This window comes from Scomber japonicus, chromosome 4 (assembly GCF_027409825.1).
Source record: "Scomber japonicus isolate fScoJap1 chromosome 4, fScoJap1.pri, whole genome shotgun sequence".
NCBI lineage: Eukaryota > Metazoa > Chordata > Actinopteri > Scombriformes > Scombridae > Scomber > Scomber japonicus.
Genome location: NC_070581.1, coordinates 9,177,715 through 9,203,622, shown reverse-complemented (window position 1 = coordinate 9,203,622; position 25,908 = coordinate 9,177,715). Strand labels below are relative to the sequence as shown.

The following is a 25,908-nucleotide window of genomic DNA, read 5'->3' as shown; positions in this document are numbered from 1 at the left end:
AGTTGCCATATGGGAGATTTAATTAGTATATGCCTCAAGCACAATCAGCTCCCTCCCAAAACCAGTCAAGAACAGGAGAACTACTGCTTCCCTTTTAATGCTGGTCTTAATTAGCGAGGTCGCAGCTCACTGTTAAGGACCGTTGCTTCCTATTTTTGAACAACCTACGCAAAAGCAAGTAAAAAGGTAAAAAAAAACTAGAGACAAAGTGTTTGGTCTCTTAGGAAATTATATGATTGCTGCATGACTGCCTGGTTGGCTGGTTTCTATCTTTAGAACAAATGTGTGATTACAAGTGTCAAGTCTTTCATTATAGGCAGTAACTTACTGTAAGTAACACATGTAGTAAGCTGGTGTGATTGTATAGAGCATGCAAAGGTTCCCTATAAAGGGGTGGTTCATGCAAATAGAACAAACAAACATATTTTCTTACATATCTACCTACGTCAACAGTTTTCAAAGAGACTGTTTTTTTGGTAGACTGTTGTTGAATCTTAGGGTGTATTCACACTTGACTTGTTTGGAGTAGTTCATTTGGGCATATGTGAACACAGCGATCATGCTCAGATGTGGGACAAAAAAAAGTAGGCCGAGGTCACCAAGAAAGGATGCTCCTGGTTCGCTTCCTGTTGAACCCTGGAGCGGTTCGCAATTGACTCAACTAATCAAAACAACTGACACATATCTCAGGTTATTGGATGTTTAATGTAAAAACATATCTAGACATAGGCATCACATAAGCTAATTAAGCCTATGTGATGCACCGTCAATTGTAATGCGTGTACGTGGTGTTGTGCATCCATCAGAGCCCATCTTTGTGGCCAATTCCTTGAGGTGGCACGTCTTCTATTTAAAAGCATCAGGACATTGTTTTGTAGTTGCAATCTAGATTCACGCTGGATATTTTGTTCATTTAAAGAAGAAGTATATCAACCACGGAAACACAATGGAACAAATTAGCCACACAAAGACAGAGAATGTGGCTAGACTCGCCAAAACAGTATCTTGTGTTAGACTAGCCACATTCTCTGTTTAACCATGCAAACTGGTGACGCTGGTTTCTGACCAATGAGAGAACAGTTTGCTTGCGCTATTTGTTTTTAACTTGCTGTTGACAGGGCTCTGTGAACACACAGCAACTGAGGAACAAATGCAACAGTTGTATAATTTTAGCGTCAGAAACGGAACCAAGCAAACAAGCTGTGAGCTATGTGTGAAAAAAATATGTGGTCATCTGTTGAATTGTATGATCAGATATTTCCTGACATAAACCTATCTGACTTTAGACTTTATTCTATTGCATTCTTTTGCATATAAGTCCTTTATTTAACACCAATATGTAACCATTCTGATTCATATTTGGCACATTCTTGTGAAAAACACGTGTTGTTTATGCAACCGAAACTTTGACTAACCCTAACCCTAACAATTAGCTTGGCACTGAAGATCAGATATTGTATTGCCACAGATGTAAACATTTTGATGATTGTGCCGCTGGTTTCATCGTTGTGGTTTTGAAGCAGCAGGTGACAAGCTGCACAGAGGTTAGAACAACAACCGTAACCTTCAGTAATGCTTAGATTTTCAGAATCATTGTGCACACAGTTTTCAACTCAATATTCATTTCCTTTGTAGCACCCTTTTATCCAAGAGGCAAGCTATCAATTTTCAGACTTGAGGCACCGAAATGCAAGGCAGACACATCAGCAGGAGCCTGCCACATAAAGGAGGCTCCAGGAGAAGAGTTTTATTCGGCAGTTCGGGGGTACACACTGTATCTTCTCTCCTTTATCCAATTCTTTTAAAGACACTATTGGCATCTGGAGATGAGGCAGGCAGACAGACTGAGGCAGGTTAAGTCTGTCAGGCATAGGGTGATAGACAAAGAAAGGGGGAAGAGAGAGTAAAAGAAACTGTTTGCAGATTCACTTCCCCTCTCTTCACCATTATTCACAATTCTGATTGGCAAGCACACACACACACACACAAAACTGCACACACAGCCAAAGCTCAACTTGACATGAGCCTATTATGGTGAAGTGGTGTGTGCAGACTCTGCGACACTGAAGCAGTTATTCTGGCTGATGTCTTACAGCTGAACGCTCAGGTGCATTAACTTCCATTACAGAAGATCCATACAGTAAAGTGTCACAAGACAGTAAAAAAAAAAAAACCATCTCTTATAGTGGAAAGTTTTGTGATACCTAAGGGGCACTGAAACAACTGTGACACATTTACGTTTAGCACCATGAAAGGCAATTTTCCATGAAGTATGTGTGTGCTGTACTCAACATGTGACCTGCTCTTGCTCTCAGGCCTGTATGTTTATGCTCATGCATGGTGATGTGATGTACTTTGTGTGTACTGAACGTATCAGTTTTCTCAGAGCAGAGATGGCACGTGCATACACATTTGATAATTATCAGTAAAGGGAACCTGGCTCTCCCCTTCCAGGCCACATTTGTGTAAATATGAGATAGGTCAGGATTTCCAAAACCTGTCTTGTTGTTTGCTAATCTGACTGCGTCAAATGTTCAAATCTCTATGTCTTTATGTCTATAGATTCAACAAGGAAGTGAAATGAAATGGATATGTTTAACAGCTTCTTTGTTTTTGTTCTCCTCAGGCATTCTTGGAGAGAATCAGACAAACTTCAGAGGACCAACAGTGTCTCACACCTGAACAAGTCAAGGTACAGCTGGCTGTCAGCTCTTCTAGAATTTAATACTTGTTTGGGCTGCCAAAAGTTCACATGTCAAAATATCTAAAATATTTGATTTCCTTTACTGAGATTCTTAGATAAAGTGTTTATTCCCAGTTTTGCCTCTATTTGCTGTTCACTTCCGCCCTCTTTACCTTACTTTCCTTCCACCCCCCCCCCCCCCCCCCCTCCACCCCTCTTTATCTCTTCCTTCCTCTGTGCCCCCTCCCTTTACATCATCCCTCTGTTTATAGATTCTGTTTTCAAATATTGAGGACATCCTGGAGTTGCACAAAGAGGTGTTGTCTGCCGTGGAGGCCAGTCTGCAGCCCGAACCCCATCCTCAGCATGCACTGGGACACGTGTTCCTGCAGTTTGTAAGTACACAACATGCAAGAAAACAAACAAGAAAAACATCACACCGGGTCACACGTGTACACAAGCACATGAACGCGCACATGGGAGCCCATGCGCGAATTCCTACTCCATGCAAAAACACAAACTCTTTTCATGAGCTACCCGTAACCGCAGATGCAGGGAAAGCGTGCAAAGCCTGCTGTGAAAATACCCCTTAATTCTCTCTTTCGCACATGCACACCCTTCCGTTCCCCTGGACTCTCCACACACACACACACACACACACACACACTTTCACACACACAAACTCTCTCTCTCTCACACACACACACACATATTCCCACAAACTACCTCCACCCCTTTGCCATTCCTCCTTTTCCAAACAGGCCTGCATCCTGTCAGGCAAAGGAGTCTCTCTTCTCCCCCTATCTCTCTTCTTCAGTCTGTGCAAGTCGCCGTCTCTGCCATCTCCATCCTCCCATCCAAAGATTCCTCTCCGCAACCCACCCCCTCCGCTCCCCTCTGTTTGAACTCATTTGGCCCCAGGGAACAAACAAAGAAGGGTCTGTGTCCGGGGAGGAAGAGATGGCGTGTCACTCTGCGAGGGGACAATGCTTCTGCTGGTAGCACTCAATCTCAAGCCCTTTCTCTCTCTTTCTCTGTTTGTCTGTCTTTGATAAACTATCTTCAATTTACTTTCACTGAGGGACCAAACACCTCAGCTAGGTATTCTACCATCAGCCTGCTCCATCAGTTTATAGGACAGTGCTGCAGCAGGACAATAATCTCACAAGTCTGTGCCCCTCGCTTTCTTTCCACCCAGCTTCAATCTAATATCTAGGGCAAAAATCTGTTGATATCTGGCCTTACTAAGATTTAACTCAACCTCTTAGATCATTTCAGCCTCCAGAGCAGATTTTTACCTTTTTTGAGAAAAGTTTATAAAGGTGCATTCCACTTTTTGAACTACACCATACCTCTGTAGTGACATGACACAATCAATACTAATCTATCCTCAACCTTTCATTAGTTTCTTCGGAAAGCTGTTGAATTGGCTCATCAGAATGTACCTTCACACATATGCTAGACGTCACGGTCATTCAGTCTGTCTGGCCGAGTGTCAGGGCGGAGAATTGATTAAGGGAGCTCAACAGGATTTTTCCATTGCTCTGTGGTCAGGCTGGGAGATATAGAGGTCGGACTGGATGGGTTATATATTGAAGCTGCAGGTGCTTGGGTTTCAAACTGAGCTGATGCGTTTAAAAGAAAGAGCCTGGTCTCTGTAATTCACTTTTCCTCAAGCCTTTCTCAGTATCATGACTGGAAGGAAACCTTAGTGACTCAAGCCAGTATTGGATTTCAATTTCAGGTATGATGATGAGTCATAATAATGAAACAAAACTCAATAAATGTCTCTTTAGCAATAATATAATAGAATTAAGTGATATTTCAACACTCTCCTATTCAGTCAATTATGACGTAATGTAAAAATTGAAATAGAAACAGGTGCTACATGTAGTTTTGTAAATACTATAATATAATGAATGTTTTAGGCGTATAGTTTACATTGCATCAGTCCCACATTATGTTGTGCTGGGGTTAATACTCACCAATGCACCAAATGTGTATTAATCCACAGCTGGAAAGTGTTCCCAATGAATGCACTATTTACTCTTGTTTGAGTAACATTTACTTAAGACAGCAGTGCTCAGCTGTTATAGAAAAACGCTGTGTGGGTTTTTAGAAGGAATTTTAGTAGGAATGAATATGTTTTGTAGGCAGTGTAGGCAATTCAGAAAGTATCGATAGACAGATGAACACATTGTTAATTTGTTGACAAAAAAATATCCTCATATCCTTTAAACTGTTTAATTTTCTGTCAATCAACTAATCTTTTCAGCACTAATATGCTTCATGTACAATTATATATGTATATACACTCTATAATTACATTTATTTAGGGTTGTGTTTTCTTTGCGTCTTTCTGTCTGATAATGTGTGCCACTGTGTTTGTGCTTCTTTCTGCTGAGGTATCGCTCTTCCCACACACACCACCTTTGTTACTGCGTATCCATTACACTTCCCTTTCCAGCGTATGACCTTTGTCTCCTTCAACGCTGACACCTCTCAGCCAATTGGTTGGCCCTGTCTGGCGCCCTCCAGCCATGGCCCTTGACCTCGACCAGAGGTCAACACCATGACTGGGATTTGATTAACCTCCCGCATTGTTCTTTAAAACTGTCTGCCACTCACAGTTAGGGAAGAAAAATGGGAAGATTCATTGCTATTCAAAGTCAGATGTTGCCAAGATGGCCTGGGAGGCTGCAGATATAAAATGTAACGAGCACCAGTCTTTGCTTTAAAAATAATTATAACTCTTCTTAAGCAGGGCTGCGTCTTCTAAACATTTTTCAATGACAACTTTATTTCTTCATCAGTATTAATAGTACATTTAGCACTTTTAACCTAAATTTATCACAGGCAAAAAATCTGAAAGTTATTCAAACTCTGCAATGGTAAAAAAAAAAAAGTAATCGCATGTTAGACGAGAAATTAGAGCCGTCAATGTTTGCTCTATTTCTGGGAGTGTATTTGAGCACTGTGCAAGAGGCAACAGTCATGTCATTATGCACTCTCTGAACTACACCCATTCTGCTTTGACTCGATTCCTCGATGTGCGATACTACCCTCTCATCCACCCTCCGGAATAACATTCCAATGACGAAGAATTCAAATAAAGGCTTATGTTTATCAAAGCTACAGCCTAAGTCTTTGAGCTATTCGGGGTACAACTGATGTCTTTCAGAGTAGTCCTGATGAATGAAATTGACTCTGTGGAAATTAAAAGTTCACATTTTGGCCGTGGTGAGACACTCAAAGTACTTTAAGTGTCCCTGAATTGACTATATAGCTGTTGTCACTTGAGGAAAGGAAAGACCTCAGAGTCGGGCTTTGATTGTAAACATAGCTGCAAAGAGGCATGCTGTTTATTTGTGCAAGAAGGGTTCAATTGCAGACGGTGATTGAGAGTTGAAACAGTTATTTCAGGTTCAGCCACTGAAGTTGCCAAGATTTCCAGGAGCATGTAAGTGTAAACGGATACACAGCGGCTACATTTACATGTCCCTAATGACTCCTGTAATATTCAGCCTGCTGAAGTATTCTATTTGTGAGTTGGTCCATGTTTTATACTCTTTTTTTCTATAATAGCCTGGAACAGCTTAGTATCAGAATATATTTAACAACTTCTTTTTTCTTATACTTGAACAAAACTAATGCTGGATGGAAACATGTCGTCCTGTTCTTTTGCTGGATCTCACAGTCTTGGCTGAATGGTTTGGGAGAACATATAGACAAAGACATATTTACTTGAATAGGTTAAGTTGATTAGCCTGACCAGAATATGACTTAAAAAGACCATGTTGGTGTTAATCAAATATTACATGTATGTCAACTGCTTTATAAAGCATATTATAGATGCTTCTGAATCAGGTTTTCCTATTTTGTTGTATTGCAAGAAGCGTTTGAAATTCAAATACACATTACAAGGTTTACACCCATTTATTTAACATTTGTTCAGCCAACACAGTTTAATGTTGCATTGTGCTGTGGGCAAAACAGAGCAACCTCCTTTATTGTCACACTACCCTGTGTTTTGGGGACTTGTTTACTCCTATACTAACAGAGCGGTCTCATTGGGATGAATGACGAAGCCTACAATTTATGACAAAGTGCTACTGTGAGTGGTAAATCCCTCTCACTTTGTAAATACCACCTAACCGAACAAATGGACAGCAATGCCACAACGGCATTCTGTAAGGTAGGAAAAATGAATGTAGATGTGAAAAAACACACAAAAACACTAGCACAGTCCTTTATCTGTATTATGGTTAAGAATTCAGATTCTGTTGCCATTGTCAGACCAGCCCAAATAGAAATAAATAACCATTAAATGTACAGATGCATATGAGTAGATTGACTTAAGTGGAACATGTACTTGCACAAATTTTGATCCTCCTGCACTTCTTAACTCTAACCGTGCAATGTCTTAACTCGGTTAGACAGTATCTGGGGTTTCACGCCATATGCTGGCCCAGCTGTTGCTCCCAGTGGTCTTTTTAGACTGGAATCCCCTGCCAAATGTGGCTTTGGGTGTGTTTGTATTCCTGCCTGCCTGTGTGGTAAAAGCTGCCCACCATTTACACTGTGCTGCTCATTTGTGTTACACATCTACAAAAGATTTTCGGCTCCTTCTGGTTAAGGCAGGGGATGGAGCAGAAACTCAGGGTTCTATAAAAAGAGTTGTTAGCTTTGTTTGGCCTTCTCTGTCACAACTTCTGGGTTACCATGTCAAACAAGACACACATACTCAGTTTTGATAGGTGTGTGTAGGTAAGTGTTTCTGTGTGTAGGAGTGAAAACCACACGCAGTTCGTCTGCACATCCGTTCGTGTGCAGGATGCTGGCTTGGTAACCATTTGTATTTTTAAAGGTGTTGGTGTAGATCATCCTTTTAACCGAAACTTTTTCAAAGCTGCTTCCTTTATAACATTTTGGGCCATCTAGCTTTAAATGCGGAGCCTTCGGGGAGTGGTATTTCAGTTTAGGTGTCTGTCCACCTGCACTCACTTGGCTGTTTCAGATGATAGTTTCAGTTTCAAGACCTTAAGCTTAGGACCCATTGTACACATGGTTTCACATCCCAATTACGGGACCATAGTCAAGAACACACAATTGCGTTAAATAAGCTACAGGGTGTAAGTTCAGCTGCAGCTGTGATACCGTGTATACATTGTTCTCTACAGTACGCTGCATGAATAATGTATTTCAAGCTATGCTCACAGGCCCAGGTGTCGTATTGCGTAACATTAAGAAAAATAAGCTGCTGTATTTGTAGTCTGTTTGGTCATGTTTCAAAATGTGACTCTATCACCTAGGAAAAAAGGGAAGCATCATATGATGGTGTGCTATTTGTTTTTTCCACTGTGATGTAGAATACTTTGTAAAAGAGAAGTGTGACAAATGTTGTAAATTAATGCCAGTAGATAACGACGGATGTTAAATTAGAAAATGCTGGGGGGGGGGGGGGGGGACTTTTGTGGGTTAAACTTTAAAGGTTGCCATGGGGACACGTGTATGTACAGACTACAACATCTGATTGATATCATTTGACAAACTGTAAAAAAATAAATAAATAAATAAAGTGAGATAACTATCTAATCAGAACATTAAAATGCAATGAATTAATCAAAGTCTTTCTAGATATTTTTTTGAGTATGTATTTTGTGTTTTTATAGTGCCAGCCCAATTGAACCTCCTGCATTTTTAAAGCCAGTATACTCTGCATAGTTTTGTCTAATTGTTGACATAACATGGCATAGCAAATGCTGTTGTTGCTATGACGACGACTACTACTAATAATAATAAGTAATGACAGCAGTCCAGTTATGCACTTTCCTTGCTACAGTACAACTGCCTCCCATTAGACTGCTGTAACTGGAGCCTTTCTCCTCCATTTTCTGCTCTGCACTGTCAATCTTCCTCCTGTCTATCATCTCAGTGGGTTCTTCAAGGCTGCCAACAAGCCAGTATAATATGGTATCAATTCCATGGTCCTGACCGTTTGTTTTCCATTTTATTTTGCAGAGGGAGCGTTTCTCAGTATATGGCGAGTACTGCAGTAACCATGAGAAGGCTTTGAGACTCCTCATGGAGCTAAACAAGATCCCCAACATCAGGACCTTCCTACTGGTAAGACACCACACGTCCTCTGCCGTTTTCATCTTCCCTTTTCTTGCTTCTCTTCGCAAGTCATCGAATCTGTCCGTTCTTCTGCATTTATATGAAGTTCCTTCCTCTTCCAACTTTGACTCTGACTTCTCTCCTGTTTTTAAAAAAAACTCCGTGTTTCCATTATTTCATGTCACACTTATCCTTTCTCTTTTGCTTTAGTGTTTGTCCACCTACCCTTTGACTGTGTTTTCTTCCTGGCTGCTATACTCCTATCTTCCTTTGCCCTACATTTCTTTCCTCCTGTGAGTGTCCTCTCGCTTATTTCTTCTTCTGTCATCTATCCATACCATCCCCTTCCTCCTCTTTTCCTTCCATCATGTCACCTCCATTTCCATGTTAACACGTGAATAAAAGAGCAGAAACGATAACAAGGTCAGAGGGCTCTTCCTGCCTGGACAGGACGCAACCACCATCAAGGTCACTTTTGTGTCGATCTTGTTATGTTTCCGCTGCCAGCTGCTTCCGTGTTTTGACACCCAAACCTTTAGGCTCTGGACAATGAACTTACAATGGTGACAGGGCCTTTGAGCAGGGGCCTAACCAATGAAATCATCTGCGGGATCTTTGCCAGCCAGCTGTGGAGTGTTGGCACCCTATCTGGGATTGGCCGAGAGATCTGAGGCCCGGCATTTTTCGCTGCCTGATGGTTTGCTTCCATGGTATTATTCTGATCCACAGGACTGGAAACAGTGGAATCAGAGTATAGCTGTGTGCTTTGGCTTTTTGCTACTCCTGGCCCAGCCACGCAGCAGTTATTTAGTTAAACCTTCTGCGACATTGATGCTTCCAAAATAAAATCACCACACAACATCTGGTTATGTGTCAAAGCAGGTGTCACACTTCCTCATAATAATCTCAATTATTGGATGAGCCCTTGTGTTTTGTGTAGCAACCATCAAAATAGAAACCCAAGAGTTTGACTTGATAAAGAAAATCTGTGATTCTCCTTCAAAGAGCAGAGGACACAGAATGAAGTAAAACGTTTTAATTACATAAAGTGATGACCGTTGCGAATCCATGTCATAGTAATTAACAGCAGTGTTATATGTATTGCCATTGGCTTCTTTTCAACTGCGTTAAATTCCAGTGTTATTTTCTTTCTGGATGAAACCATTTCCATGTTAATAGAATCACACAATGGGGAGGGAGCTTCTGAAATTGTACAGAAAAGTGTTAGTTCCATTGGACGAGAAGAGAGAAGTGAAAGCAAAAAGGAGGTCAGAGTGAATAACAGAGGGAATTCTGGCTTTAGGCCAGCAGATTACAAATGAGCAGAAGATGAGAAAGAAAATAATTCAGGAATAATTCAGATAGAAATGAGAGTGTGAGTGAGAAATAGAGAGAGATGTGAGATTAATACATCAGGAATCTGTGGAATCCCGAAGTTCTGCAGTCATGATCAGCTACATTTTTTGCTTCTCATTTTTCCATCAGAAATGCTGCACAACCCCCACCTTCCTCTCCTGCTCTATGTAGAGTTGAAAGGAATTGCCATATGATTATAATGCTCCAAACTGATCTCCTGCCTTCCTTCCCACTGGAGAACACTCAAGTGGTTTATCTGCATGGCTGCTTTTGATCTTTCATCCCATCCTATGAGCTCATAGCCTACTGACAGGCTGCGTTCCTACAAAATAAAAGGCGTAGAGAAACCATGACTGTAACTGTACCCCCCCGTCCCCCACACTTCTGAAAAAAACCCCCCCTCCTTTCAACTGGTTCTGGAGGGCAGTTTATTAAAGCCCAAAATCGTCTAGGGAATGAGGAGACATTTTAGAGGTTTCACAGTAATCCTTTTGTCGAAAAGCATGGATATTTTGAGGGTTTTCCAGTGACACAGTAGGAGATATATAGCCTTTTTTGTTTTAGCTTGATGGCTGTTGCTTCCTGTAAGAGAATCGGAAAGAGAAGAATGTTATGGTGAAGAAAAACCAACACACATGTGCAGTCATATATAAAAATATTAAAACTAAAAACATGACACATCCACTTGTATCAACCTAAATTCCAGTGTGGCTGAAACAGACCTGAATGTTCTATTTTCCAATAATAAAATGCCCCAGAATTACACAAATAAAACTTTGGGGACAGGATGTGGTTATTGGCAGGAAAGCTTTTTGGGTAACTACAGCTGGTGTGGTTTAGATTCACAGAAATCATGGTTGTTGAAGCCAAGTAACAATTGAATTGAATTAATAGATAAATGAATAAATTCTATAATATAAATTGTTTCAAATAAAAGTAGAAATAGTCCAACAAATACATAATAATGCATTTCTGAAACGAAAGTCATGGCAATGATAGTTCATGACACTATATTGATGTGAATATACATGAGTAAATGCACAAATGCCTGCAAAAAAAGAGCCCTTTGTACATTTTAATATCAAAGGCATGTCTTCATTTGCATAAAAATTTAATAACTTGTTTATAAAAGTGGGAGACACGTGGAAAATGCGCCACACCTAAGGCTTTGCTCCTAGAAGAACAAACAGGTTATTCTATTGCACCTGGACCTAATATAGATCTTCTGTCAGTGTAACAGGCTGTGACGGAACTGAAAAGACAACAAGAGCCAATTAAAGTCTGTTTATTGCTGAAAGAACACAAGAGGCCCGAGACAGCATTGAAAACAGCTGCAAATGCTCTAAAATAGTTTTTCAGACAGGTGCTGTCTCAATTAATAAAGTATTTTAAACATTTTACAGCTATGGACAAGTTAAATGCACTCTTACTCTGTGACTGAAGGAACAAGACCTTGGTAAATATGTGTTGATTGAAATATGTGCATTTACTGTACATTTCTTTGTATTGAGGACCTTTTATTTCTAGCATTTCAGGCAGAATATCTCTCTGTCTGTTCTTTTAATATTTAATGTTTCTTGGTGTATAGTGGTATGTAATTGTGTATGTCTGGGTTTCTTCTTCAGCACTGCATGCTGCTTGGTGGGAAGAAAAGCACAGATATTCCCTTGGAGGGCTACCTTCTCAATCCCATTCAGAGGATCTGCAAGTACCCTCTACTGCTCAAGGTACTGTACAACTGCTGCACTAATGTCATGGTGCATCATTAGAAACCTATTTACACAGATACTGTGCAAACCCTAATATTGCTTTGTTCATCAGTACCAGTGACTCACTTATTATTTGGCCAGACATTTTAGGCAAAATCTTTATATCCACCAGCATTTCAAAGCATCTCCTACCTGTTAGTAATTTAAATTGTGGGGTTTGGGATTTCTGGACTTCTATTGAAGAAGGTGTTAAATATGGTCACAGACCTCTTTATGCTACTCTTACACTCAATTTAAAAAGTGTTTAATGGGATTTCTGTAGTTTGTGTTTTAAAACTCAGCCCACCTCCTCTTTTCCCAACATAGGAACTACTGAAGCGGACCCCCAAGAAGCACTCTGACTATCCAGCAGTGGAGGAGGCTCTGCAAGCTATGAAGGCTGTCTGCTCCAACATCAATGAGACCAAGAGGCAGATGGAGAAAATGGAGGCTCTGGAACAGCTGCAGTCACACATTGAGGGCTGGGAGGTGAGAGCAAGAACAACGGAGTCAGGAGGAATGAGAAAGGGTCAGAGAGATGACGGGGGAGTAGTCATGAGGAGGTGTGTCACAAGGTGTCAAGATAAAGGTTGATTAAAGAGAAAAATAGCTATTCCTTGCTTCAGTGCTTAAAAACTTCAAAGCTGAAAGATAATGACGTAATGCTTAGGGTCACCGCTGTGACATTTAAAAGGTAACAATATGAAGAAGAAAAAAAATCCTCTAACATAATCAGCGACAAAACAGACAACCAGGCTTATTTTAGAAAGACCTCAACCATCACTTTCTCCATCTATCTTAAGAGTTAAGCACTATTGCAGCCAAATCACTGCTGCAGGGGCCACAGACAGGGCTTGGGAGCCGAGAGAAGGGTCCACTGCATTTTTCACGCCTCCCTCACTCACCACAACAGAGGCCTTGTCTTAGCTGGCACCAATGGGACAATCCACCCACACAGGGTGCCAAGGGGGATGCCAGCGGGCATATTGCCCAATCAGAAGAGACCTAGGAAGCAGAGCTCTAGTCTCACATGCACTGGGAGAGTTATATGAGGGGACCTTTAGAGGGGGGAAAGGAAGAAAATTGAAAAATGGAACCAGAGAATGGGCCTCACTGGGACATCCCACTATCTGCTTGCCAAAACAGACCCCTTCTTTCCATTTCCTATACAAAAATGTCACCATTTGACCCTGACAGTAGTCCACCAAAACAACTTGAACACAAGAAATGGTCAGTTAGCGTATATTAACAGTAAAAAACTATATATAGAGAGAGTATTTTTTGCTCCTTCTTGTGATAAAGAATCAATCATTTGTCCATGGTCTATGCTTTAGCCACCATTATGTAACCCCTTTATGTCTCAAGACCACAGCAAGTGGTGCTGAAAGAACTGGCAACAAAAAATTGCTCAATTTGGAGAAATCATTCAACAATTAATGTAATCGATTAACAACTGTGGTCATTTATCAAGCAAAACTACCAAACATTCACTAGTTCCAGCTTCTCAAATATGATGATTTGCTGCCTTTTTTTAGTTGTATACATAATTTATTACACCAAAAATGATATCATCCATTAAATAGATCATATCCATTAGGTGACATGCAAAATCAAATTCATTTGGGAGAAAACCTCAAACAGACATCAAGTAATTTTTTTGCCTAGGACAGGCAATTTCTCTGTTGTCTTCCTCTCAACAGCTTAGTAGAAGCTCGGAAAAGGCACTTCTCCACGACCCTGCCCCCCTATAGAGCCTTCAACCTAACAGCATTAGTCTCGCTCTTCTTTCCTCTCTCCAGCCACTCTCCAGGCTAATCACCTCCAGCCCTAATGGAAGAGGCTAGAGTAGTGCCGAATCAGGCCCAGACGCATTACTGCTGCTTGGATACAGTGTGCGCAAGCACGCAAACACACGCACACACTTATACCTTCATCATGTATTCATTGACTTGCACACTTACACATGCATTAAAAATGCAGGAAAGCATAGATATGCCTGCAGATGAATGTTACAAACACTCAGACATGCTTGTACATGTGCACATAGGTACAAACATACTCATACCTGCTCGTGTCCTCCCCCCACCTCAACTCAGCACAGTAACATGAGGTTGAATCGATCGTCTGAAAAACAATCCCCTCCCCAGACCCAGTCGACAGGCACCTTAAGAAAAGCCCCAAGAATCATTTTTCTCGCCATGAACTCAAGCAATGAAGATCCATCATAAAAATATACTCAAGGGAATCAATTATGGACGCTTGAGAGTGGGTGTGGCCAGCAGGGGGTTTCCACAGGTCTCTGGTGGACCCATGTAAGAAACATCAAAGACAGCAGTGTAGTCCAAATCTGATGTATATGGGGATGTGGGGGTACAGCGGTGGGGGTGGGGGTGGTGAAAACCAATGGGGTAGGTTGTCTCACGTTCACACATGGGTGTATTTAGTTCCAGAAGATTTGAAGTGGAATGATCCGTTTAACAATGAGTAATGAGATGTCTTTTAACTTTATTATTTGATTTTACGTTTTGGTAGCCCAGTTTAGACCGCTTTGGTGCATAGCCTATATTCTACCTTCTGCACTTTCTGGAAAGTCTACAAATTAACATAAAATCAAAACTTCCTTCCTCGTTTGAATTCTGATATAAGAATACAATTTTGTGTCATTCACAACTTCGGCAGGAACATGTGAGCGCATGGTTGCTCATTCATGTGTGTGTGAAAGCGGTTTCTGTTCCCTTGGTGGAAATGTGAAAAGACCGAAAATTATTTTCTAAAAATAATGAAGCCTAAATAATTTTGGTTCAGCCGCTCTGTGGAAAGGTTAATTAGACACCACCTTATTCTTTACTGGTTTCAGAATGTCGTCAAGAAACTCACTAAAATGATTCTAAAAGGTTTGTGAGTCACCTTTCCAAATATCTACTTTCTAAATTGCAGTATTAGATTTCAGATAATGAAGAAACTGTTGAGACCTTTTTTGAACATTGATGATTAATACAATTCAGTAGTGAAAATGTGGCATGATAGCATTTGTTGAGAAATGGTTTTTGCGGTCTCAACAGCTTGCGGTGTACTTGATAGTTGACAAGAAGAAGATAGATTGCATCCTAAGTAGGTGGTGTGCTACAGAGCAACATACGGTAATACAGTTTCCTTAACAAGTACACTGGTCCTGAAGTGGACTTGACAAGGATTTTATGTTTTAAATTTCCCCTTGGCATGACAGAAGTACAGAGCATTTGGTTAGATTTGACTGCAGCCATCAGAGCACTTCCACTTACAGTCCGCACTATGTCATGAGGTATGCATTTCCTTCCTCTATGCATATACAGCTGTACTTTTATGTGTGGATGCAGGGATGTATTTGTTACAAGTATTTACATCCTGAGAGGAGAATAAAAGCCTTTGTTTTGTTCCTACTGGGGGGGTTCCACAGGAAACTATGTCTAGGCCAAGGTAGGAGTTTTGCATGGCTGCCCTGCCACTCTTAGTATTTAATGCTTCCCATTAACTAAAGCTCCAGTTTGAGACGACAGCCCTACAGTTGTGTTGGGAAGCTCTTCAGCCATGTGATGACAACCCTCAGGAAGCGCAGGAAGTTTAAGTATTGTTGCTACGTCTCACAAGTTCAGTGATTGACCATCGAGTAGCTAACTGGCCTGAAAGAGACAAGCATGCAGTTCATATTTGGCAGTTTTGCATTGCGCATAAATTGAAGTTGGGTGGGGACGGCTGTGTTTACTCTTTCCTATCATTGACGATGGAATGAAAACAAATTGTTCACAATGTCAAAGTTGAATTTCATATTGTTTCACTGAGGTTGTGAACTCCCAAGTTTTGACACAAACAACAGTGTTTTCTCCTCAATGGAGTCTGCGAGTTTCCATGCTCTGCTCTAATAAAATAAACTGTGGCTGCAGTACATGACCAGCATTATCTCCCTGTCAGTCTTTTTTTTTTCTTCTTCTGGGAACCAACTTTGACAGATATCAGCACACATGACCAGTACCTAACCTCTCTTTTATTCTTTTTTTTTTTTTTGTCTTTAGGGAACCAACCTGACAGATATCTGCACAGAGTTGCTACTTCATGGAAATCTCCTTAAAATCTCAGCAGGCAATATTCAGGAACGTGTCTTCTTCCTGTTTGACAACCTTTTGGTTTACTGTAAGAGGAAGTCCAGGTGAGAAATGCAGCATCAGGAAAACTACACAGTAGCTACCACAATAATGTGTCAAAGGAGCGGGAACATGAAAACACTCAAACACATTTTTATTGGCTGAGAACTGGAAAGACGCCAGACATGGAAAACTGGAGCAAATGTTCACACTCCTGTTTGTGTAGTTATTAGTATGCAAGCAAAGCCAAAACACCTACATGTGTCTGCTGCTCACATACCTGTTTCTGTATGAATGTGCATGTGTTATAGACACAAGTTCTTTTTTTATTGGGGCATTGGCATCAACGCATTTCCCTGCTGACTGTAACCACAGTGTTGTCTCATTTCCTAGGGTTTCTGGGAAGAAGTCCACCAAGAGGACCAAGTCTATCAACGGGCCCCTCTATGTGTTCAGAGGCCGAATCAACACTGAGGTGATGGAGGTGGAAAATGTGGAAGATGGAACAGGTTTGTATTTACCCAGCAGCTTTACCTTTGGAAACATCCATTCATATATTTGTTTAACAATTTCTCTTGATCCTGTGGTCATTCTTGATTTATTCACTTTGATATAACAGATAATATAGGCAATTAGACTTTGCAATTAAAAAAAAAAATACTACTTTTAATTTGCCTACACTGCTCCTTTTTAGATGTCACTTCTTTTGCTCATAAAACTGTGCCATTTAGAAACTGTTATGATGTATTTCACAGTTTGGGTGGAGTATCTAGCACCTAGTCACAAACAGGATGTAACTCACGACATAATGTGCCACCTTTGGATGTCAGCTATTCAGTAATCAGTAAAGGTGTTGATACAAATCTGAAGTGCAAAAGCAACCCAGAGCTAGGTGGTAAACTTCATGTTGGCTGAGATATTGTGATAACTGTCTCATCTGTGGTACTGGCTGTGATACGGTCATAACCCAGCTCGTTTTGGTATTGCGGTATTTCTGCAAGGCTTCGGTATGCACTGTCCGCTGGTTTAGAAACACTTGGTTTTCCTCTCTCTCTCTCTCACGTTTCCTCTTTTCTTCTGTTCTCTGCCGCTCGAATGTTTTGCAAGCTCACATGACCTTTTTTTTCTGCATTTCGGCTGCTGGCTATTACGTTCAAACTGCTTAGAGGGAAACCACAAAGAAAAACATGCCTTATTCGCAGAACTCAGGGTTCCCACATTGAAAATGTGTACATTTGTGAATACCCAGAACACAGATTTTCAGATTAGTGAGTGTAGAAGATGTGAAAATGTGGGGTTATCTACTGAAAGCTTGAATAGAAGCATATACTTTCTATTGCATGTAATAATAACAGATAACACAGAGTTCATAAATTCTACGCTATATGCTGGAGCCTTGATTCATACAGTGAAAGAAGCTGACTTAAATAGCAACCGGCTCATCCTTTGAAAAAATGGAAAACTGTCCTCACCTTCACTGACTCACACACCTCTCTGTCACCTTATCAGATCTCAGCATGTACTTACATAAGATTTTACTAGAATCCATCTTTTGCAGAGGCTTAAAAAAGACACCAGACTGTAGTATGTGTGTTCCAACCCAGTTCCCCTCTCTCAAAACAGCATGAGCTGCTCCCTGTGGGGTTTGAAGTATCAGATCTATTTATATGACCTTTGAGTGTGAGACTAATGCCCCCCATTACCAGTGGGCATTCATTATTCAGTGGCCACTCACCTGCAGCTAAATGGATGATAAAATTAGAAAAGGCTGAGAAGTACGAGGAGAGATTTTGTCAAGTCAGTGGAGAGATGATCTTTTACTTCTCTCACCGTGCATCATATTTATCTTTTTAATTGGCTTGTAAATCTTTGGTCAATGGTAAATCCTTTTTGCCAGATAACTTTGATGTTATTTGATTTGACTATAGTCAATGGTGCTTCCTTTGCTTATCGCTAAGGTCAGTCAATATAATGTGTGTGGTCTGTGGTTTTTGGCTTTATTTACTGAAACAGTAATGCTTGAAGAGAACATGAAGAAACAAAAAAAAAAACAAGGGTGTCAAGAAACTGATCATTTACAGTCATATATTTTATTTTGAACAGATGACCACACACACACACACACACACACACACACACACACACACACATACATTTATGTACATGTATGTGTATATATATATATATATGTGTGTAAAAATTCTTCCCCTGCTCTACATCAAATTTTTTGGATATTTTTCATGATTACCCCCTCTCCCCTTTTTAAAATTAATTAATACATTTTTTGCCTTTCAGCGGACTATCACAGCAACAACTACACAGTGACAAACGGCTGGAAGATCCACAACACAGCTAAAAACAAGTGGTTTGTCTGCATGGCCAAAAACGTAGAGGACAAGCAGAAATGGCTGGATGCCATCTTGAGGGAACGGGAGCAGAGAGAGAGTGAGTAACACTGTTTTTATGAGGTCATTTTTATATAGCACTTCTAATTTATGGGACTGACATTGAAAAACAATAAACACCAGATTACACTAGATTTCCTCTTGTGGAAAAATCAATTGTTTTGTGTAATTTTGCTTAGAAAGATGTGCCACCACCAAGCATGTTTTACAAGGAACCCCACATGTATGAACAGTTACTTATTTCAAAATGAGTGTTTCACAAGATCACCATGTGAATATAAAAGTGCCTCATTCTCCTCTCCGTCCTCCACCGTCTCCATTCTTTGCGCTGAGCTTTCCAGGGATCACTTGTCACAATAGTGTGACAAATACTGTGTTGTCTCTGTTCTCAGAGACGCCTTTTCTCTGTGTCACTTTTGACCTTTGTATTCCTGATTTGTTGTTGTTGTTGTGCAGTTTTTAAGCTTTTTCTGCTGTTGCACCCTGACACACCTCAGATGTGCAAACCATCGATGCTCCCTTAGGTGGCAAACAGTAATGACTGTTGATGTGCCTATGACCTGGATACAGTGTTTGTGTCCTATGGTCATGACCCACCTTGAACAAGCTGCCTACTTTTGTTTCCTAAATAGAGGCTTAGGTGACATGATGTTTACAGTTGGCCTGGTTGACCTTTGTGCAGAGCAGAGGCTGCTTCAACAATTTAATCTTTACATTCAAAAAGCCAATTTCTACTTGCAATGCAGCAGAAGTATTTGATGTAACAGTCCCTTCCCAAGCAAGGCTTTGATTAGCCAAACATCTCATTCACAAATAACAGATGGGCTAAAAACAGCATCTTGGTTAGTTGCTTAAAATAGCAAATGTGTTTACTTGTCAAAGGAAGTGAATTATATAATCCACAACAACTTAAATTAATTTGGATCTATTTTTAGTGTAATGAAACAGTCTTGAATAGATTTTAAGACAGATTTTCCAGTATCCATTTCAGCTGTTGGCTTTGCAGTCATACAGCAAATTGACATGTGGAAATGCTTGTGGAAGAAGATTTGTTTCTGTGTGCGAAGAATCAAAACTATAGTTGGTCTCATTCAAAGAAAAATCCTCTGAGGCATGGTTCATGGTAAAACAGAAACCCACAAGAGCACCACCTTTACTGATTTTAGTGATGTAAACTGATATTCTTGTTGCTCCTTATGTTTTCCTTTCATCGTGTTACTTCCCTCTTTTGCCTTAAAATGTGTTCCCACCTGTTCAGCACTGGCCATCTGTCATTGTTATGTTGTGGGCATTAGACAGTGTGCAAGGCTTTAACCAGATTTGGGGCAGTACACAACAGGCCACCTGATAGCATTGATGGCTAAGAATCAAAATTTGAGCCCTAAAGCTATTTTAACATCATTTTGGTTGAAAATGCCAGAATGCACTGTTCTTTCACTCGGTACACCCGTCGATATGAATGTTTTCATTTTTGTAAATTAGCCTTCGTAATTTGGACCTACATTAAACAAGCATCCACTGCAGAGTTTGACGTCACAAGAATCTGATCTTGTGATGAAAGGGTTTCAGTAGGTAACGAAGAAGTGTGCTGCAGCTCGCGGTGTTAAGTTACGACCTGGCGGAAACCGTCCTGAAGCTAACAGATGCCAGATCAGTCACAGTGCCCAGTTTCAACACACTCTCCATTTCTTTTACCCAATCTACAGTATACTCGTCTCTTAGTGTATTTACCTTTCTCTCAACTTCTTCACTCCAGTCTAGACAGCTACAAGATAAAGTTTTACTGCAATAAATCCTGGCAACGATTTTTTCCACCTCCCTTTTCACGCATCATTGCTTTTCCCGACACGCCTTATTTAATTTGACCTTTCCTACCTATTACTGTGGTCTCTCTCTGTGCTGAACATGTGGGACTTCCATTGATCACCAACTGCCAGCTGGAGGTGGCTGCGTTTTTATCTTATCATTATTGTCAAGGAAGTTGAAGGAAAACACACGGGTTAGATAATGCGATAGGGTATTACCCAGTGAGCGCAGGAAGACGAGGAGCAGCACAAGACAAACTCTGACAGCTGGACCAGAAGCACAGGGGCCTCTGCGCTGGACAGGCCCCGTCTGTTGTTCAATGACACTCATTGTTTAAGTCTACTCCAGCTGCTGTCAAACGTAATATAACCCCACCTCCATCACAGGCTGCAAGCACAGAACCCCCAAAGACTCAATGGGAAAATTGGATTCAAGAGTTAGCCGTGTAACTTCTTACATTCTTTGTCCCACCCCTGTCCCTTTTTAGCTGGTCGGACTCCCACCCCAACTTTCTACCTTCAAATTGCAGAAGTTGCATAGTTACATAATGCAGTTTTTTTTCCTACTGTATTGCATTGTTTGAATTCGGAGAAGCAGAAAATATTAAGCACTCTGGCACAGAAAGTTGAACCCAAACAACTAAAAAAGTGTCAAAGCTGATTGAAAGACTACAGTCAAACTGAGAATATAAAAAAAAACCCCAAAAACTTGCAACTGCCATTTTGAAATTTTGCTCTGCTCTGAATTGACGTATGAGACCATGTCCCTAGAATGGAAGAGGTAAAAGATAAAGAGAAACAGAACTGAAAGGGGCAAATGACTAATTCAACAGGCTGAGTCAGCGAAGCTGGATGGTACAACGGCACAATCAGTGGCAACTTTATGTGTCAATGCCCCGAACAGACAGCCATGAGGTTGACACATGAAAGATCCTAAGCTGAATTGTTTTTCAATGAGTCACAAATATATGAAATGTACTTTTATTAAGCATATTATGACTCTTAAATCTGAATACTTTTAAGTCAAGATTTGTAGCTTAATGTGCCTCTCAGTAGAGTTAAGCAGCTTAGGGTGTCTCAAGAGTGGCGCACAGTTGAGTTGCCCGAGTCAGGAAGTCTCACAGTGCAGTTCATAAGTTCATCAAAACCCCACCATGAGGTTAAGCAGCTCAAACAGTGTACTCACTGGGGACATTTTAGTGGGGCAGCAGGCCTTACAATGGACCCTCACATGTTCTGCTTTACAATAGACGAATAATAGTTAACAAACCAACACAGAAACAAGATCAAGATCATGCTGCCCTCCTGAACTTTCTTACTTATTCTGAAGAAACAACTTGTCTAACAGAGATTAACATCTGGGTTTGTTTCAGAAGGTTGTGGCAAAGCCGAGCCACCGTGCTCTGCTCCTGGCTACAGTCCATCTGCACAATACCAGAACACGTCCAGGCAAAAGACTGTTTGTCTCTTCTAAAAGCACCATGACAGCCTTTGCCTTTTGGCTTTGATATACATGTAGATAGCAAGTTGAAAATTGTGTACTGTAATGGTTGTGCTGTATTTTGTTTGGCATTGTGATACAACTGCTCTGTTCATCTGAGATATTTTGTTTGTTCATTTATTTCCCTTTCCCCCACGTCTCCTGTTGTCAACTCACTTAAAAAGATAACCGTCCGTTTTAATGTGGAACGTGGCAAATCCTCTTGTATCTGACTCTGTTTTTCTCTAATGTCTGTAGGTCTCAAACTGGGAATGGAGCGGGACGCCTACGTGATGATTGCAGAGAAAGGGGAGAAGCTCTACCACATGATGATGTCCAAGAGTCGGCACCTTATTAAAGATAGACGCAGGAAACTCAGCATTGTGCCCAAGTGTTTCATGGGAAAGTGAGTTTCTTTGCTTCTTTGGTGCCTGGTTTCTTCAGTTTCCAAAAACTAGTGCAGTGCCCATTCAAAATGTACCCGAGACATCCTGCACTGTTTTGAATGTACATACTAAATTCCCATGTGTGAGTAAAATTAGTAGTTTTCAATTAATTCTCTGTGGTAATTATCAGTCCATATTTCTGCTCATTGATGCCACAGGCATAAGAAGAAGCAAATCAACATTGTTTATGAGGCATTTTTATATATTTCTAGAGAAACTGCTCTTTCAAACAACTTTACACTCGAAACTGCACTTCCTCGTAACCCCAGCAATACGCCTGCAAAGTGTGAAATTGATCAAAAGAACGGTTGTCAAGATATGTGAAGGACACACCTACATACATACAGACAAACAGAGAGACAGACATACAGACAGGCAGAGATTGCTTCCTTTAGTAGGGAGATGTGACTGCAATGCTATGCTGATCACAAGGGGAACCTTACAAATCGTTGTTACATAAGATCAGCAGGCTTTCAAAAGAGCTGGTATCCAGTCTCCCCAAACCCTGGCATAGTGCCTAAACTGTTTTATCCCTACATCCTCTCGTCTGTAATGAGCCCCCCCATCGCCTCCTCTCACGAGTTGCAAAAAGCCAAGTTGCTTCAGTCCCCACACACTCACATCGTCGAGCACACACACACACCCAGGCACCCAGACTTTCATTATTAGAGGACTTTAAACTGGAGCTCTGGAACAGTCATTCCCCTCTCTGTCCCCTTGATGTTTTGATACAATGAATTGACAGTGAGAGACTTCCACAGTAGCTTCACATACAGCATCACACACAAGCATTTGTGAAGTCTTGAGCAGCAATTAAAATTCTATCTGGCACCTTCTTGGTGAAACAAGAAAACAAAACAAGGCAAGACTGGTGTTTCATAAAGAAAAACTAGGGAGCAACTATTGTGTGTCTGCAACACTTCCAACATGGCCTCTCAGTACTTTACATATTATCAACCCCACCCATGTAATTGTTTTTTTAAACGTAAATGTGGCGGGCTATAAAAGTGCATTGACTACTGTCACATCAGCCACTGCCAAGAAATGGAACTAATGAGTTACTCAGATATCTAACAGTGTTTCTGGGAGACGTGTTCCATCTCGGTGGCGTCGTATGAGGTCCTTGGCTGTTTGATTTCCTCTTTGCTCCATGTAAATTGCTAGACTGTCTGGATCCAGAGACCTTCCAGGAACTTAATTGTGCTTTACTGTGTGTTTGTCTGCATTAAGCACTTATTTTCCCGGTCAGAGTCTCCTCTATTAAGAACAGTTTAATGCTGCCCCTTATCCACTTTCAGGTCAGAGTTCACTTGCTCGTTCAAATGCCAATGTTTGCCAGCATGGTTATTTCTTTTCTCTGAACCATCTTTTTTTACTTCCTCACTCCCTCCTTAGCCTCATCCATTTGCCTCGCCCTTTATCCTTTCCCTCACTCTGTTTTCACTCTATACTATCTCCCACTTTGCTCACTTTATCGCTCAGTCGTTTCCTGCCAATGAGTGCAACCTGCATTACCTCTGCATTTATCTTTCTGATGAAATTAGCAGCAGGCACAGTTTAAATGCTTATTGCATTAAACTGAGATGCTGACTCGCAGTTTGATAGCACCCTGTTGACTTGATAGCGTAATTCCATCAGTTGTCTGCTGTGGACACACAAAGGTAGCCGGTTTTAACATGCTTTGAATTTTCTTACTTGATGATCATTGCTACTTTTTTTTGGTAATGTTAGTGATTACATAAAGTGGTGATTTATTATATCATATCATCTCTTTATTGTTTCGCCCTTAACTTTTGATTGTAAGAGAGCTCAAACCATGAAGAGATGCAATTAGATCTCAACTATTGACTCCGCTTTTTTCTTAGACAAATTTTCCAGCTCCCCCTGGGTTTGCTTCAGTTCCACTAGCTTTTGAATGGTTCTCCCACAGAAGAAATGACACAAGCTGTGTCCCAATTTCATACTACAAGCTAATTTTAAACAGCTTTTGAGTATGTAATGTATTGAAACTGGAAACATTGCAAAATTGTGTAAAAAACCCCCCCCCCCCCCCCAACATTCTAGTCATACTTGTTTGCAGTTGATGCACAAAAGAAATGAGTGACGGTGAGATGACTCCAGAAAAGTCCTGGAGAAACAAAAAAAAATATGAATTTGGAAAGTTTGTGAAGTTTAATTGGAAATTACATTCTAAATGTGCAGTTTAGCTTAAATTGCAAATATTTTATAATTTCCTGTTCATATAAAACAGTACATTATGTTGGTTTCTTGTATACTTGCTGCAGAAACAGTGTATTATAAAGTACTGTACTATATACAGAAACACATTTCAGATACTGAAATATGAAGAGGCTGGACCATCCATTAGCAGATATTCCCACAAATCCATTATCCTTGTCTTCTATCTTTCACTATGTGTCATCAAGACTCACCCTATATCGATATGTCTCTCTCACACACACATGCGCACACTCACACAATTCCTGCTCATCATATTAATTTCCGTTTCAGCTGTGTATCCAAAATTAACTTGACTCTTACATAACATCCGCACACACACACACAATACCCCTCACATTCACGTAAGCCCCCGTCAATGTCAATTAACAGCCACTGGTTTTGACTTGAGCATTCACATACGGAGAGACAATGAACACCCTCACTCTAATTATGCAGGCATGAAAACATGTCCTCTCCCAGACTAAGAAAAAATGAAAAGGCCTGTTTGGACTGACCTCCCTTCACACAGACACAGGTTATAGCATGCACCTGGCAGGTCACAAGAAAAGCTCTTATTAATTATGATAAAATATTCCTTTTGTGCTGCAGGCAGACAAAAAAGGACTCATGGCAGATGGCTCAAGGTGTCCACAGTTCTACATGATCATACCCACACGCGTCCACACACTTGCACACCTCGTACGCTTGACATTTATGCATGCTAAGTGATCAGACAAATACACTGCATACATCCGTTATGTGTCTGCCTTAAAGCAAATCCACACCTAAGCACACTTTTTTTCACACGCACACATGCCTCAAAATGATTCCCATGCTGGCATGGACACACACCCATTAGCTCCCTACAATTCACTGTTCATCATTATCTTGGAAAGTGGTTTCACTCAGCAGTACGAAAGACGAAGAAAGGGAGAATGTAATTTTCTCCCTCAAACATTTGTTCAGTGCACACTGGGTGTGAAAAGATGGGAGCACAGCTGAAGTGCGAAAATTTGGATGGCTAATGCAAATAAAGTATCAAAGTATGTCTTAGGGATATTTGTATCAAAAGAAAAAAGGATAAAGTTAAGAGAAACACTTTTACAAATACATAGATGTGTGTGGGTATGGTCTAAGTAGTTCTTCAAAGTGGAACCTTTTTTTCACCTTTTCATAGTGACAGAATAAGCAGCTTTCTGCTCTAACAGTCTTGCCACAGTGTCAGCATGTTGCATTGCACAATGCTTTCAGAAGTGAACATCAAGGCCAACTGTGCTTCAGAATGGACATATTTCACAGGCTGTATTGTGTGGGCTCAGTGAAAGCAATATTCTCTGCTTGCAAGACATCTATGTAAACACTCTGCGGTTTGCATGCAACATTAAAAAAGTAGTAAACAAACAACTGATAGCTACTTCTATTGCAGTTGAGAATATTCTGGTGGGAAAATTAGCATTTTCATATTAACTCTTCTACACACTCCCCCCCCCCCCCCTCCCCTTAGGACAGAGCCATTTCACAGTCAATACC

General features: G+C 40.7%; 1 protein-coding gene across 1 annotated transcript in view; it reads left to right on the top strand.

The window, feature by feature from the left end:
- prex1 (phosphatidylinositol-3,4,5-trisphosphate-dependent Rac exchange factor 1) overlaps positions 1-25,908 on the top strand; it is an 80,487-nt gene that overhangs the window by 15,713 nt on the left and 38,866 nt on the right. The window contains exons 2-10 of the mRNA XM_053316893.1: positions 2,627-2,692; positions 2,956-3,078; positions 8,705-8,809; positions 11,782-11,883; positions 12,232-12,393; positions 15,954-16,087; positions 16,416-16,531; positions 18,318-18,467; positions 21,971-22,118. Coding sequence (XP_053172868.1) covers positions 2,627-2,692; positions 2,956-3,078; positions 8,705-8,809; positions 11,782-11,883; positions 12,232-12,393; positions 15,954-16,087; positions 16,416-16,531; positions 18,318-18,467; positions 21,971-22,118 — 1,106 coding nt within the window. The remainder of the gene's footprint in view (positions 1-2,626; positions 2,693-2,955; positions 3,079-8,704; positions 8,810-11,781; positions 11,884-12,231; positions 12,394-15,953; positions 16,088-16,415; positions 16,532-18,317; positions 18,468-21,970; positions 22,119-25,908) is intronic.